Source organism: Rattus norvegicus, chromosome 1 (assembly GCF_021556685.1).
Source record: "Rattus norvegicus strain SHRSP/BbbUtx chromosome 1, alternate assembly SHRSP_T2T, whole genome shotgun sequence".
NCBI classification, from domain to species: Eukaryota; Metazoa; Chordata; class Mammalia; order Rodentia; family Muridae; genus Rattus; species Rattus norvegicus.
In genome coordinates this window covers 249,626,501-249,644,330 of record NC_141534.1, presented here as the reverse complement: position 1 = coordinate 249,644,330, position 17,830 = coordinate 249,626,501, and the positions used below count along the sequence as shown (strand labels likewise).

General features: G+C 41.3%; 1 protein-coding gene across 2 annotated transcripts in view; it reads right to left on the bottom strand.

The window, feature by feature from the left end:
• The window catches only part of Cyp2c24 (cytochrome P450, family 2, subfamily c, polypeptide 24), a 62,389-nt gene extending 45,328 nt beyond the window's left edge, over positions 1–17,061 (bottom strand). The window contains exons 1-3 of one of the 2 annotated variants that reach the window (NM_001271354.1): positions 16,751–16,945; positions 929–1,091; positions 234–383 (exon numbers count right to left, since the gene is read on the bottom strand). In NM_001271354.1, the coding sequence (NP_001258283.1) occupies positions 234–383; positions 929–1,091; positions 16,751–16,918 (481 nt within the window). In that variant the 5' untranslated portion in view covers positions 16,919–16,945. Of the gene's footprint in view, positions 1–233; positions 384–928; positions 1,092–16,750 lie in introns of both variants that reach the window. The other variant, XM_087584121.1, reaches the window with a different exon arrangement.
• Between the last annotated feature and the right edge of the window lie 769 nt (positions 17,062–17,830).

Below are 17,830 nucleotides of genomic sequence, written 5' to 3'. Positions count from 1 at the left end.
TTTTAATCTTCACAATGTTCTGTTTTGAAATCACCTGGGTCAGAATGGGATTATGTGACTATTACATCCACATTGTGTGCACAATCAGCATATACATACATGAGGACAGACAAGCAAAGCTGTGTCCTCAGGCACTAGCATGAAAGCTAACAACCACTGCCCAGAAGTAGCTGGCTACCACTGCAGTGTTGAAAGGGGTATGTAGAGGAAGAGCCAGGCAAACAGGTACCCACCATTTGTTTTTCTTAGCTCTTCCACAAGACAGGAGGCTTCCTCTTGAATGCGATCCTCGATGCTCCTCTTCCCCATCCCAAAATTTCTCAAGGTCATAAGTGAGAAATGCCGAAGCTCCTTCCATTTTGTTCCATTGCTGAAAATGACCCCTACCAGAACAGGAAATGGAAGCTAGGAGGGAGACCCCACACAAGGAAGAAACCAAGACCCTGAATGTCACTTGACTCCCTGCCTGTGGTGGTTTGAATATGCTGGGCCCAGGAGTGGCACTCTTTGGAGGTATGGCATTGTTGGAGTAGGTGTGGCCTTGTTGAAGGAAGTATGTCATTGTGGGTGTGGGCTTTAAGACCCTCATCCTAGCTGCCTGGAAGTCAGTTTTTCCTAATGGCCTTTAAACAAAGAGGTAGAATTCTCAGCTGCCCCTGTATCATGCCTGCCTGGACATTGCCCTCCTCCCACCTTGATAATGGACTGAACCTCAGAACCTGTAAACCAGCCCCAATTAAGTGTTGTTCTTATGAGTTAACCTTGGTTATAGTGTCTGTTCACAGCAGTAAAACCCTAAGACACTACCTAAGGAGCTTTTCCTTTCTAGTCCCTATGATCCCTGCTCAGCATACACATGTATACACATGCATGCATATGCATACACATGCATGGGCATACATGCACAAATGTGCATATGTACACTTACCAAGGCCATTATTCATTCTTTCAACAATTGGGAAACTACCCCTCCCAGAAAACTCCTCTCCAAGATCATCCAGGGCTTCCTTTACTGCTTCATATCCATGTACCACCACAGTAGGCTTCGGACCAAAGTACAGAGTGAACACAGGGCCATAAATTTTTGAGAACTGGAAATAAGAAAGAAAATGAGTAGCAGAAGAAGGATTTAGGATAATGTGAGCATCTTACTCTCCACATCTGTAGTTTGCCAACCACAACTTCAAATCCAGATTCAATACATAAAAAGCTATTTCTTGTAGCTTTCACATACAGCATGTGTCCAGCTTACCAGAAGATTTCCAGGCAAATCAATGTGCAAACTGACAGAACTGTGGCACTTTGCAGTAAGTTTATCTGTGAACTTACAGATAAAGAGACTGATGTTAAAAAGAATCTCAAATTCATTTTAGTTTCCCACGAGTAAAAATCCAACACTCAGATCTGAAATCCTTCTCAGTGGATTTCTGATGCTTGGGCAACAATCCAGTGTCAGGAGCCTTTTGCTGCTTTACTAAAGCAGAGAGGGAAAAAAAGAAAGAAGGAAAGAAAATTCTGCCTGACAGGCAGAGTCAAGGTGGGTTGGGGGTCTATTGGCCGATTTCCTGGTCTGATGAGGCATGGAACGATAACAAGAGGTATAGTTGAGGCTCAAGTTGAGGTGCTGAAGATTCTGTTTTATTGACCTCAGTCGAAGGAACAGGGAAGCTTTTGGATGGGAATAAATGTCTTATGTGTAGATTTCAGCAATTGTTTCTGTTAGCTTGTGGCTATGTTTCCCATGGTATTGTGAACTATGAAAAGGCTAAAAATGAATAAACTCGACTCAAGGCTATCATGGTATTGAACTGCAGCAATCCCAATTCTAAATTGACTTTGCATCTTTTTTTCTGCCTTTCCTATAATCTTGCTCACTAGCCCCTCAGAGGCTGTCTGATTTCATGTCAGTAGACCAGCACAAACTAATGCCCTGTGTCCACACTGAAACAAATACTCAACTATGAAGGACTCTGCTTCAGGATTCTGCTGAGCTCTTCTCACAAGGTAACTCAGTCACTCTATGATAAATACTAGAAATCTACCATTTGAAAACTCTCCTTAAAAAGCTCCCAGGAGTCAGTGTGGGTGGCCTTACCTGAAATGCCTAACAGTGGGGATATGGAACCTGAAGTGACCACCTCCAGGAGACAAACAGGAAACCCAGTGGAGGGATGGATTCACCAACCCACCTTCAAAAATTTTGACCCAGAATTGGTCCTATCTTTAAAAAATGCAGGAACAAAAATGGAGCAGAGATGGAAGAAATGGCCAAACAGTGACCAGTCCAACTTGAGACCCAACACATGGGCAGACATCAATCTCTGACACTATTAGTAATACTATGCTGTGCTTACAGACAGGAGCCTAGCATAACTGCCCTCTGAGAGGCTCTACAAGCAACTGACTAAGACAGATGCAGATATTCACAGCCAAGCACTGGATTGAGATCAGGAACCCCTATGGAAGAGTTAGGGAAAGAATTGAAGGCCCTGAAGGGTATGGCAATACCACAGGAAGACCAACAGTGTCAACTAACCTGAACCCCAGAAAGCTCCCAGAAACTGAGACATCAATCAAAGAACATACACCAATCTGTGGCCCTGTCACAGATATATAGCAGAGAGTTGCCTTGTCTGGCCTCAATAGGAGAGGATGCATCGAATCCTGCAGAGATTTGATATATCAGAGTGAGGGGATACCCAGAGGAGAGAGTGCTTTCAGAGGTGAAGGGGAGGGAGAATGGGTGCAGAACCCTGCTAGTAGGAACCAGAAGGAGTGCAACATTTGGGGAGTTAATTAATTAAAAGTTTTCATATAACTAAAATGGCATAAATCTCTCTAGATGAGTATGATGCCAGCTGTCTGCAGTCCTGATACAACTGACTAAGAAACAGACAGCATCCTACAGGACAATCTCTTCCACGCTGCTAATCTATAAGTCTGGCAGCAGTTTTGCACAGAAGCACTGAGGCCCAATGGACTTTAATTGTTTTATGTCCTTCACATAAGTTTAATGTTGACTCAGACTCCTCAATATCAGACACAACTTGTTTCTTTGAAGAAATTTAATTATTTTGGTTAGCTAACCTAAAGATAATACACAACATGTATATAGATGATGTCCATGAATATAGATGATGCCTCCAGTAAATACTCAAATAATTACATTACCTTTTATCTTATGCCAAATGTTGTAGCTAAGAATCATGAAACAGGCCCCGTGACAGAGAAACCCAACCGCCTGGTCAGGTGGGCACTCCTGAGGCTGCAGAGCGGAAGAGACCACCAACACTGCTCACCCCTGCCCACATCCCTGGCCCAAGAGGAAACTGTATAAGGCCTCTAGGCTCCCGTGGGGGAGGGCCCAGGAGCGGCAGGACCCCTGCCTGAGACACCGCCGGAACCTGAAGGAAACAGACTGGATAAAAAGTTCTCTGCACCCAAATCCCGTGGGAGGGAGAGCTAAACCTTCAGAGAGGCAGACAAGCCTGGGAAACCAGAAGAGACTGCTCTCTGCACACACATCTCGGACGCCAGAGGAAAAAGCCAAAGACCATCTGGAACCCTGGTGCACGGAAGCTCTCAGAAGGGGCGGCACAGGTCTTCCTGGTTGCTGCCACTGCAGAGAGCCCGTGGGCACCACCCCACGAGCAAACTTGAGCCTCGGGACAACAGGTAAGACCAAATTTTCTGCTGCAAGTGACGTGCCTGGTGAACTCAAGACACAGGCCCACAGGAACAGCTGAAGACCTGTAGAGAGGAAAAACTACACGCCTGAAAGCAGAACACTCTATCCCCATAACTGACTGAAAGAGAGGAAAACAGGTCTACAGCACTCCTGACACACAGGCTTATAGGACAGTCTAGACACTGTCAGAAATAGCAGAACAAAGTAACACTAGAGATAATCTGATGGCGAGAGGCAAGCGCAGGAACCCAAGCAACAGAAACCAAGACTACATGGCACCATAGGAGCCCAATTCTCCCATCAAAACAAACATGGAATATCCAAACACACCAGAAAAGCAAGATCTAGTTTCAAAATCATTTTTGATCATGATGCTGGAGGACTTCAAGAAAGACGTGAAGAACTCCCTTAGAGAACAAGTAGAAGCCTACAGAGAGGAATCGCAAAAATGCCTGAAAGAATTCCAGGAAAACATAAATAAACAAGTAGAAGCCCATAGAGAGGAAACACAAAAATCCCTGAAAGAATTCCAGGAAAACATAAATAAACAAGTAGGAGCCCATAGAGAGGAGACACAAAAATCCCTGAAAGAATTCCAGGAAAACATAAATAAACAAGTAGAAGCCCATAGAGAGGAGACGCAAAAATCCCTGAAAGAATTCCACGAAAACACAATCAAACAGTTGAAGGAATTAAAAATGGAAATAGAAGCAATCAAGAAAGAACACATGGAAACAACCCTGGATATAGAAAACCAAAAGAAGAGACAAGGAGCTGTAGATACAAGCTTCACCAACAGAATACAAGAGATGGAAGAGAGAATCTCAGGAGCAGAAGATTCCATAGAAATCATTGACTCAACTGTCAAAGATAATGTAAAGCAGAAAAAGCTACTGGTCCAAAACATACAGGAAATCCAGGACTCAATGAGAAGATCAAACCTAAGGATAATAGGTATAGAAGAGAGTGAAGACTCCCAGCTCAAAGGACCAGTAAATATCTTCAACAAAATCATAGAAGAAAACTTCCCTAATCTAAAAAAAGCGATACCGCCCCCACCCGCGGATCCCGGCCCGCAACAGCTCTCTGCTCCCAGACCCGGTGAGAGAGAAACCCAACCGCCTGGTCAGGTGGGCACTCCTGAGGCTGCAGAGCGGAAGAGACCACCAACACTGCTCACCCCTGCCCACATCCCTGGCCCAAGAGGAAACTGTATAAGGCCTCTGGGCTCCCGTGGGGGAGGGCCCAGGAGCGGCAGGACCCCGCCGGACCCTGAAGGAAACAGACCGGATAAACAGTTCTCTGCACCCAAATCCCGTGGGAGGGAGAGCTAAACCTTCAGACAGGCAGACAAGCCTGGGAAACCAGAAGAGACTGCTCCCTGCACACACATCTCGGACGCCAGAGGAAAAAGCCAAAGACCATCTGGAACCCTGGTGCACTGAAGCTCCCGGAAGGGGCGGCACAGGTCTTCCTGGTTGCTGCCGCTGCAGAGAGCCCCTGGGCAGCACCCCACGAGCAAACCTGAGCCTCGGGACCACAGGTAAGACCAAATTTTCTGCTGCAAGAAAGCTGCCGGGTGACCTCAAGACACAGGCCCACAGGAACAGCTGAAGACCTGTAGAGAGGAAAAACTACACGCCCGAAAGCAGAACACTCTGTCCCCATAACTGACTGAAAGAGAGGAAAACAGGTCTACAGCACTCCTGACACACAGGCTTATAGGACAGTCTAGCCACTGTCAGAAACAGCAGAACAAAGTAACACTAGAGATAATCTGATGGCGAGAGGCAAGCGCAGGAACCCAAGCAACAGAAACCAAGACTACATGCCATCATCGGAGCCCAATTCTCCCACCAAAACAAACATGGAATATCCAAACACACCAGAAAAGCAAGATCTAGTTTCAAAATCATATTTGATCATGATGCTGGAGGACTTCAAGAAAGACATGAACACACTTAGGGAAGCACAGGAAAACATTAATAAACAAGTAAAAGCCTACAGAGAGGAATCGCAAAAATCCCTGAAAGAATTCCAGGAAAACACAATCAAACAGTTGAAGGAATTAAAAATGGAAATAGAAGCAATCAAGAAAGAACACATGGAAACAACCCTGGATATAGAAAACCAAAAGAAGAGACAAGGAGCTGTAGATACAAGCTTCACCAACAGAATACAAGAGATGGAAGAGAGAATCTCAGGAGCAGAAGATTCCATAGAAATCATTGACTCAACTGTCAAAGATAATGTAAAGCGGAAAAAGCTACTGGTCCAAAACATACAGGAAATCCAGGACTCAATGAGAAGATCAAACCTAAGGATAATAGGTATAGAAGAGAGTGAAGACTCCCAGCTCAAAGGACCAGTAAATATCTTCAACAAAATCATAGAAGAAAACTTCCCTAACCTAAAAAAAGAGATACCCATAGACATACAAGAAGCCTACAGACATCCAAATAGATTGGACCAGAAAAGAAACACCTCCCGTCACATAATTGTCAAAACACCAAACGCACAAAATAAAGAAAGAATATTAAAAGCAGTAAGGGAAAAAGGTCAAGTAACATATAAAGGGAGACCTATCAGAATCACACCAGACTTCTCGCCAGAAACTATGAAGGCCAGAAGATCCTGGACTGATGTCATACAGACACTAAGAGAACACAAATGCCAGCCCAGGTTACTGTATCCAGCAAAACTCTCAATTAACATTGATGGAGAAACCAAGATATTCCATGACAAAACCAAATTTACACAATATCTTTCTACAAATCCAGCACTACAAAGGATAATAAATGGTAAAGCCCAACATAAGGAGGCAAGCTATACCCTAGAAGAAGCAAGAAACTAATCGTCTTGGCAACAAAACAAAGAGAATGAAAGCACACAAACATAACCTCACATCCAAATATGAATATAACGGGAAGCAATAATCACTATTCCTTAATATCTCTCAATATCAATGGCCTCAACTCCCCAATAAAAAGACATAGATTAACAAACTGGATACGCAACGAGGACCCTGCATTCTGCTGCCTACAGGAAACACACCGCAGAGACAAAGACAGACACTACCTCAGAGTGAAAGGCTGGAAAACAACTTTCCAAGCAAATGGTCAGAAGAAGCAAGCTGGAGTAGCCATTCTAATATCAAATAAAATCAATTTCCAACTAAAAGTCATCAAAAAAGATAAGGAAGGACACTTCATATTCATCAAAGGAAAAATCAACCAAGATGAACTCTCAATCCTAAATATCTATGCCCCAAATACAAGGGCACCTACATACGTAAAAGAAACCTTACTAAAGCTCAAAACACACATTGCACCTCACACAATAATAGTGGGAGATTTCAACACCCCACTCTCATCAATGGACAGATCATGGAAACAGAAATTAAACAGTGATGTAGACAGACTAAGAGAAGTCATGAGCCAAATGGACTTAACGGATATTTATAGAACATTCTATCCTAAAGCAAAAGGATATACCTTCTTCTCAGCTCCTCATGGTACTTTCTCCAAAATTGACCATATAATTGGTCAAAAAACGGGCCTCAACAGGTACAGAAAGATAGAAATAATCCCATGCGTGCTATCGGACCACCACGGCCTAAAACTGGTCTTCAATAACAATAAGGGAAGAATGCCCACATATACGTGGAAATTGAACAATGCTCTACTCAATGATAACCTGGTCAAGGAAGAAATAAAGAAAGAAATTAAAAACTTTTTAGAATTTAATGAAAATGAAGATACAACATACTCAAACTTATGGGACACAATGAAAGCTGTGCTAAGAGGAAAACTCATAGCGCTGAGTGCCTGCAGAAAGAAACAGGAAAGAGCATATGTCAGCAGCTTGACAGCACACCTAAAAGCTCTAGAACAAAAAGAAGCAAATACACCCAGGAGGAGTAGAAGGCAGGAAATAATCAAACTCAGAGCTGAAATCAACCAAGTAGAAACAAAAAGGACCATAGAAAGAATCAACAGAACCAAAAGTTGGTTCTTTGAGAAAATCAACAAGATAGATAAACCCTTAGCCAGACTAACGAGAGGACACAGAGAGTGTGTCCAAATTAACAAAATCAGAAATGAAAAGGGAGACATAACTACAGATTCAGAGGAAATTCAAAAAATCATCAGATCTTACTATAAAAACCTATATTCAACAAAATTTGAAAATCTTCAGGAAATGGACAATTTCCTAGACAGATACCAGGTATGGAAGTTAAATCAGGAACAGATAAACCAGTTAAACAACCCCATAACTCCTAAGGAAATAGAAGCAGTCATTAAAGGTCTCCCAACCAAAAAGAGCCCAGGTCCAGACGGGTTTAGTGCAGAATTCTATCAAACCTTCATAGAAGACCTCATACCAATATTATCCAAACTATTCCACAAAATTGAAACAGATGGAGCCCTACCGAATTCCTTCTATGAAGCCACAATTACTCTTATACCTAAACCACACAAAGACACAACAAAGAAAGAGAACTTCAGACCAATTTCCCTTATGAATATCGACGCAAAAATACTCAATAAAATTCTGGCAAACCGAATTCAAGAGCACATCAAAACAATCATCCATCATGATCAAGTAGGCTTCATCCCAGGCATGCAGGGATGGTTTAATATACAGAAAACCATCAACGTGATCCATTATATAAACAAACTGAAAGAACAGAACCACATGATCATTTCATTAGATGCTGAGAAAGCATTTGACAAAATTCAACACCCCTTCATGATAAAAGTCCTGGAAAGAATAGGAATTCAAGGCCCATACCTAAACATAGTAAAAGCCATATACAGCAAACCAGTTGCTAACATTAAACTAAATGGAGAGAAACTTGAAGCAATCCCACTAAAATCAGGGACTAGACAAGGCTGCCCACTCTCTCCCTACTTATTCAATATAGTTCTTGAAGTTCTAGCCAGAGCAATCAGACAACAAAAGGAGATCAAAGGGATACAGATCGGAAAAGAAGAGGTCAAAATATCACTATTTGCAGATGACATGATAGTATATTTAAGTGATCCCAAAAGTTCCACCAGAGAACTACTAAAGCTGATAAACAACTTCAGCAAAGTGGCTGGGTATAAAATTAACTCAAATAAATCAGTTGCCTTCCTCTATACAAAAAAGAAACAAGCCGAGAAAGAAATTAGTGAAACGACACCCTTCATAATAGACCCAAATAATATAAAGTACCTCGGTGTGACTTTAACCAAGCAAGTAAAAGATCTGTACAATAAGAACTTCAAGACACTGAGGAAAGAAATTGAAGAAGACCTCAGAAGATGTAAAGATCTCCCATGCTCATGGATTGGCAGGATTAATATAGTAAAAATGGCCATTTTACCAAAAGCAATCTACAGATTCAATGCAATCCCCATCAAAATACCAATCCAATTCTTCAAAGAGTTAGACAGAACAATTTGCAAATTCATCTGCAATAACAAAAAACCCAGGATAGCTAAAGCTATCCTCAATAATAAAAGGACTTCAGGGGGTATCACTATCCCTGAACTCAAGCAGTATTACAGAGCAATAGTGATAAAAACTGCATGGTATTGGTACAGAGACAGACAGATAGACCAATGGAATAGAATTGAAGACCCAGAAATGAACCCACACACATTTGGTCACTTGATTTTTGACAAAGGATCCAAAACCATCCAATGGAAAAAAGATAACATTTTCAGCAAATGGTGCTGGTTCAACTGGAGGGCAACATGTAGAAGAATGCAGATCGATCCATGCTTATCACCCTGTACAAAGCTTAAGTCCAAGTGGATCAAGGACCTCCACATCAAACCAGACACACTCAAACAAATAGAAGAAAAACTAGGGAAGCATCTGGAACACATGGGCACTGGAAAAAATTTCCTGAACAAAACACCAATGGCTTATGCTCTAAGATCAAAAATCGACAAATGGGATCTCATAAAACTGCAAAGCTTCTGTAAGGCAAAGGACACTGTGGTTAGGACAAAACGGCAACCAACAGATTGGGAAAAGATCTTTACCAATCCTACAACAGATAGAGGCCTTATATCCAAAATATACAAAGAACTCAAGAAGTTAGACCGCAGGGAAACAAATAACCCTATTAAAAAATGGGGTTCAGAGCTAAACAAAGAATTCACAGCTGAGGAATGCCGAATGGCTGAGAAACACCTAAAGAAATGTTCAACATCTTTAGTCATAAGGGAAATGCAAATCAAAACAACCCTGAGATTTCACCTCACACCAGTGCGATTGGCTAAGATCAAAAACTCAGGTGACAGCAGATGCTGGCGAGGATGTGGAGAAAGAGGAACACTCCTCCATTGTTGGTGGGATTGCAGACTGGTAAAACCATTCTGGAAATCAGTCTGGAGGTTCCTCAGAAAATTGGACATTGAACTGCCTGAGGATCCAGCTATACCTCTCTTGGGCATATACCCAAAAGATGCCTCAACATATAAAAGAGACACGTGCTCCACTATGTTCATCGCAGCCTTATTTATAATAGCCAGAAAATGGAAAGAACCCAGATGCCCTTCAACAGAGGAATGGATACAGAAAATGTGGTACATCTACACAATGGAATATTACTCAGCTATCAAAAACAACGAGTTTATGAAATTCGTAGGCAAATGGTTGGAACTGGAAAATATCATCCTGAGTGAGCTAACCCAATCACAGAAAGACATACATGGTATGCACTCATTGATAAGTGGCTATTAGCCCAAATGCTTGAATTACCCTAGATCCCTAGAACAAACGAAACTCAAGACGGATGATCAAAATGTGAATGCTTCACTCCTTCTTTAAATGAGGAAAAAGAATACCCTTGGCAGGGAAGGGAGAGGCAAAGATTAAAACAGAGACTGGGGGAACACCCATTCAGAGCCTGCCCCACATGTGGCCCATACATATACAGCCACCCAATTAGACAAGATGGATGAAGCAAAGAAGTGCAGACCGACAGGAGCCGGATGTAGATCGCTCCTGAGGGACACAGCCAGAATACAGCAAATACAGAGGCGAATGCCAGCAGCAAACCACTGAACTGAGAAAAGGACCCCCGTTGAAGGAATCAGAGAAAGAACTGGAAGATCTTGAAGGGGCTCGAGACCCCATATGTACAACAATGCCAAGCAACCAGAGCTTCCAGGGACTAAGCCACTACCTAAAGACTATACATGGACTGACCCTGGACTCTGACCCCATAGGTAGCAATGAATATCCTATTAAGAGCACCAGTGGAAGGGGAAGCCCTGGGTCCTGCTAAGACTGAACCCCCAGTGAACTAGTCTATGGGGGGAGGGCGGCAATGGGGGGAGGGTTGGGAGGGGAACACCCATAAGGAAGGGGAGGGGGGAGGGGGATGTTTGCCCGGAAACCGGGAAAGGGAATAACACTCGAAATGTATATAAGAAATACTCAAGTTAATAAAAAATAAAAATAAAAAAAAAAAGAGAGATACCCATAGACATACAAGAAGCCTACAGAACTCCAAATAGATTGGACCAGAAAAGAAACAACTCCCGTCACATAATTGTCAAAACACCAAACGCACAAAATAAAGAAAGAATATTAAAAGCAGTAAGGGAAACAGGTCAAGTAACATATAAAGGCAGACCTATCAGAATCACACCAGACTTCTCGCCAGAAACTATGAAGGCCAGAAGATCCTGGACTGATGTCATACAGACACTAAGAGAACACAAATGCCAGCCCAGGTTACTGTATCCAGCAAAACTCTCAATTAACATTGATGGAGAAACCAAGATATTCCATGACAAAACCAAATTTACACAATATCTTTCTACAAATCCAGCACTACAAAGGATAATAAATGGTAAAGCCCAACATAAGGAGGCAAGCTATACCCTAGAAGAAGCAAGAAACTAATCGTCTTGGCAACAAAACAAAGAGAATGAAAGCACACAAACATAACCTCACATCCAAATATGAATATAACGGGAAGCAATAATCACTATTCCTTAATATCTCTCAATATCAATGGCCTCAACTCCCCAATAAAAAGACGTAGATTAACAAACTAGATACGCGACGAGGGCCCTGCATTCTGCTGCCTACAGGAAACACACCTCAGAGACAAAGACAGACACTACCTCAGAGTGAAAGGCTGGAAAACAAATTTCCAAGCAAATGGTCAGAAGAAGCAAGCTGGAGTAGCCATTCTAATATCAAATAAAATCAATTTCCAACTAGAAGTCATCAAAAAAGATAAGGAAGGACACTTCATATTCATCAAAGGAAAAATCCACCAAGATGAACTCTCAATCCTAAATATCTATGCCCCAAATACAAGGGCACCTACATACGTAAAAGAAACCTTACTAAAGCTCAAAACACACATTGCATCTCACACAATAATAGTGGGAGATTTCAACACACCACTCTCATCAATGGACAGATCATGGAAACAGAAATTAAACAGTGATGTCGACAGACTAAGAGAAGTCATGAGCCAAATGGACTTAACGGATATTTATAGAACAGTCTATCCTAAAGCAAAAGGATATACCTTCTTCTCAGTTCCTCATGGTATTTTCTCCAAAATTGACCATATAATTGGTCAAAAAACGGGCCTCAACAGGTACAGAAAGATAGAAATAATCCCATGCGTGCTATCGGACCACCACGGCCTAAAACTGGTCTTCAATAACAATAAGGGAAGAATGCCCACATATACGTGGAAATTGAACAATGCTCTACTCAATGATAACCTGGTCAAGGAAGAAATAAAGAAAGAAATTAAAAACTTATTAGAATTTAATGAAAATGAAGGTACAACATACCCAAACTTATGGGACACAATGAAAGCTGTGCTAAGAGGAAAACTCATAGCACTGAGTGCCTGCAGAAAGAAACAGGAAAGAGCATATGTCAGCAGCTTGACAGCACACCTAAAAGCTCTAGAACAAAAAGAAGCAAATACACCCAGGAGGAGTAGAAGGCAGGAAATAATCAAACTCAGAGCTGAAATCAACCAAGTAGAAACAAAAAGACCATAGAAAGAATCAACAGAACCAAAAGTTGCTTCTTTGAGAAAATCAACAAGATAGATATACCCTTAGCCAGACTAACGAGAGGACACAGAGAGTGCGTCCAAATTAACAAAATCAGAAATGAAAAGGGAGCCATAACTACAGATTCAGAGGGAATTCAAAAAATCATCAGATCTTACTATAAAAACCTATATTCAACAAAACTTGAAAATCTTCAGGAAATGGACAATTTCCTAGACAGATACCAGGTATCGAAGTTAAATCAGGAACAGATAAACCAGTTAAACAACCCCATAACTCCTAAGGAAATAGAAGCAGTCATTAAAGGTCTCCCAACCAAAAAGAGCCCAGGTCCAGACGGGTTTAGTGCAGAATTCTACCAAACCTTCATAGAAGACCTCATACCAATATTATCCAAACTATTCCACAAAATTGAAACAGATGGAGCCCTACCGAATTCCTTCTACGAAGCCACAATTACTCTTATACCTAAACCACACAAAGACACAACAAAGAAAGAGAACTTCAGACCAATTTCCCTTATGAATATCGACGCAAAAATACTCAATGAAATTCTGGCAAACCGAATTCAAGAGCACATCAAAACAATCATCCACCATGATCAAGTAGGCTTCATCCCAGGCATGCAGGGATGGTTTAGTATACGGAAAACCATCAACGTGATCCATTATATAAACAAACTGAAAGAACAGAACCACATGATCATTTCATTAGATGCTGAGAAAGCATTTGACAAAATTCAACAGCCCCTCATGATAAAAGTCCTGGAAAGAATAGGAATTCAAGGCCCATACCTAAACATAGTAAAAGCCATATACAGCAAACCAGTTGCTAACATTAAACTAAATGGAGAGAAACTTGAAGCAATCCCACTAAAATCAGGGACTAGACAATGCTGCCCACTCTCTCCCTACTTATTCAATATAGTTCTTGAAGTTCTAGCCAGAGCAATCAGACAACAAAAGGAGATCAAGGGGATACAGATCAGAAAAGAAGAGGTCAAAATATCACTATTTGCAGATGTTATGATAGTATATTTAAGTGATCCCAAAAGTTCCACCAGAGAACTACTAAAGCTGATAAACAACTTCAGCAAAGTGGCTGGGTATAAAATTAACTCAAATAAATCAGTTGCCTTCCTCTATACAAAAGAGAAACAAGCCGAGAAAGAAATTAGGGAAATGACACCCTTCATAATAGACCCAAATAATATAAAGTACCTCGCTGTGACTTTAACCAAGCAAGTAAAAGATCTGTACAATAAGAACTTCAAGACACTGAGGAAAGAAATTGAAGACCTCAGAAGATGGAAAGATCTCCCATGCTCATGGATTGGCAGGATTAATATAGTAAAAATGGCCATTTTACCAAAAGCAATCTACAGATTCAATGCAATCCCCATCAAAATACCAATCCAATTCTTCAAAGAGTTAGACAGAACAATTTGCAAATTCATCTGCAATAACAAAAAACCCAGGATAGCTAAAGCTATCCTCAACAATAAAAGGACTTCAGGGGGAATCACTATCCCTGAACTCAAGCAGTATTACAGAGCAATAGTGATAAAAACTGCATGGTATTGGTTCAGAGACAGACAGATAGACCGATGGAATAGAATTGAAGACCCAGAAATGAACCCACACACCTATGGTCACTTGATTTTTGACAAAGGAGCCAAAACCATCCAATGGAAAAAAGATAGCATTTTCAGCAAATGGTGCTGGTTCAACTGGAGGGCAACATGTAGAAGAATGCAGATTGATCCATGCTTATCACCCTGTACAAAGCTTAAGTCCAAGTGGATCAAGGACCTCCACATCAAACCAGACACACTCAAACTAATAGAAGAAAAACTAGGGCAGCATCTGGGACACATGAGCACTGGAAAAAAATTCCTGAACAAAACACCAATGGCTTATGCTCTAAGATCAAGAATCGACAAATGGGATCTCATAAAACTACAAAGCTTCTGTAAGGCAAAGGACACTGTGGTTAGGACAAAACGGCAACCAACAGATTGGGAAAAGATCTTTACCAATCCTACAACAGATAGAGGCCTTATATCCAAAATATACAAAGAACTCAAGAAGTTAGACCGCAGGGAAACAAATAACCCTATTAAAATGGGGTTCAGAGCAAAACAAAGAATTCACAGCTGAGGAATGCCGAATGGCTGAGAAACACCTAAAGAAATGTTCAACATCTTTAGTCATAAGGGAAATTCAAATCAAAACAACCCTGAGATTTCACCTCACACCAGTGAGAATGGCTAAGATCAAAAACTCATGTGACAGCAGATGCTGGCGAGGATGTGGAGAAAAAGGAACACTCCTCCATTGTTGGGTACATCTACACAATGGAATATTACTCAGCTATCAAAAACAACGAGTTTATGAAATTCGTAGGCAAATGGTTGGAACTGGAAAATATCATCCTGAGTGAGCTAACCCAATCACAGAAAGACTTACATGGTATGCACTCATTGTTAAGTGGCTATTAGCCCAAATGCTTGAATTACCCTAGATCCCTAGAACAAACGAAACTCAAGACGGATGATCAAAATGTGAATGCTTCACTCCTTCTTTAAATGAGGAAAAAGAATACCCTTGGCAGGGAAGGGAGAGGCAAAGATTAAAACAGAGACTGGGGGAACACCCATTCAGAGCCTGCCCCACATGTGGCCCATACATATACAGCCACCCAATTAGACAAGATGGATGAAGCAAAGAAGTGCAGACCGACAGGAGCCGGATGTAGATCGCTCCTGAGAGACACAGCCAGAATACAGCAAATACAGAGGCGAATGCCAGCAGCAAACCACTGAACTGAGAAAAGGACCCCCGTTGAAGGAATCAGAGAAAGAACTGGAAGAGCTTGAAGGGGCTCGAGACCCCAAAAGTACAACAATGTCCAGCAACCAGAGCTTCCAGGGACTAAGCCACTACCTAAAGACTATACATGGACTGACCCTGGACTCTGACCTCATAGGTAGCAATGAATATCCTAGTAAGAGCACCAGTGGAAGGGGAAGCCCTGGGTCCTGCTAAGACTGAACTCCCAGTGAACTAGACTATGGGGGGAGGGCGGCAATGGGGGCAGGGTTGGGAGGGGAACACCCATAGGGAAGGGGAGGGGGGAGGGGCATGTTTGCCCAGAAACCGGGAAAGGGAATAACACTTGAAATGTATATAAGAAATACTCAAGTTAATAAAAAAAAAAAGAGAGACTCTAGGATAGAGATTAAAGAGGCATTTTTCTTGAATTTGAAATATTTTGGTCCACAGAGAAATTAATATTATAAGTTTCATTGTTTAACATATATACCTCAAAATTATTGGAAATATGAAAAGCATGTGACCCTTGGCCTAGTTAATTGGACAGAATAGGGTAAAGGAAAGTTTAAACTTCTCATTAAATATGTATAGAATATGAGTTGATTTTATTTAATGAAACACAGCTATATTTCACTAAAGAATATGCCTAAAGTAACATGTACCTAAAGTAACTTTCGGCATTTAAAATATAAATTTGAAACTATAAATATGAAGGTAAATAGTAAAATATAGATTTTACTCTAAAACCAGGAGATGCCACTTAGTATAAAAATAATATATTCTGATGTACTGTAAAAAAAACTAGATTCTTGGAATGTATGGATAGTATTATTAATTATCCCTGTATGTACACATATATTCATTCAGAGATATTGGAAGTTTTCAGAATTGACAATAAAGTATTTATATTAAAGGTGAAAAAAAAGAATCATGAAACAATGAAAAGTTAGCTGTCCTTTCTGCTATGATTTTATCCTACAATTCAAAAAAATAGTTTATCTTGGACAAATATGTTGTCTCATTTCAGCATTTCTGACAAAGAGAAAATATGAAAATCCATGGTGCACACTTGCCCTATGATAACATACTACTTTAACCCCAGAAATGTATTTATTTAATGGCAGAGATTAATTATTGCTTTCTAGCTACTATGCAGCAAGAAGGATACTTACATTGGTGAAGGATTTGCTGATGTCCTTCACATCTATCTGAAGGATGTTTCCAATGATTGGGAGAGGAGTTGGGCCAGGAGGGAGCTTCCCTCTCCCAGAGCTCTGTCTCCACAGTGAGAGAAGAAGCAGACAGGAGAGAGTGAGCACCAGGACCAGGACTGGATCCATGACAGCCTTCTCTTCTCAAGAAGATTCCTGTGAGCTTGCTGTTCAGGACTTTTATAATGCTAGCTGCCAATTCAACATGAGCTTCTGAGGCCTAAGTGACCAATCAGATATGTGCAGTTTTACCAATGTTCTGAATGGACTCTGGCCTGCTGGCAAACACGATAGGAAGCTGTTCTTTACAATTGCTCTCCTGAGAGAAGATTTTACCAACCACAATTAGCTAGACTGGAGTTAGACTTAACCTAGGTGTTGTTGTGAGTCTTCTTGTTGCTGTTGTTGTTGGTGGTGGTGGTGGTGGTGGTGTTGTGCTTTTTATAATTGGGAATAGAGCAAATTTCAATACCCTTATAGTTCCATCAGCATTTTGAACACTGAATTAAGTTTCAATGAAATAAATGTATGTTTGTGTGTGCATCTTGGTGTGCATGCATGTGAGTGAATATGCATGTGTATGTGGAGGCTAGAGATTGACTTCTGGTGTCTTCCTCAATTCCACCTCTCTCTCTCTCTCTCTTTCTCCCTCCCTCCCTCCCTCCCTCCCTCCCTCTCTCTCTCTCTCTCTCTGTCTCTGTCTGTCTCTCTCTCTCTCTGTCTCTGTCTCTGTCTCTGTCTCTCTCTGTCTCTGTCTCTGTCTGTCTCTCTCTGTCTGTCTCTCTCTCTCTCTCTCTCTCTCTCTCTCTCTCTCTCTCTCTCTCTCTTATTGAGACAGGATACCTCAGTGAACCAAAATATATTAGGAATCCTCTTCTTTCTGTCCCCACCCCACCCATCACTGAGGTTGTAGACGTGTACTACACAGCCCAGCATTTACATAACTACATGATTATTGGGGAAACTGAACTCAGGTCTTCATGCTTGCATGGTGTATATTTTACCAACTGAGCTATTTTCCCAGAAGCTGAAGTAAATTAT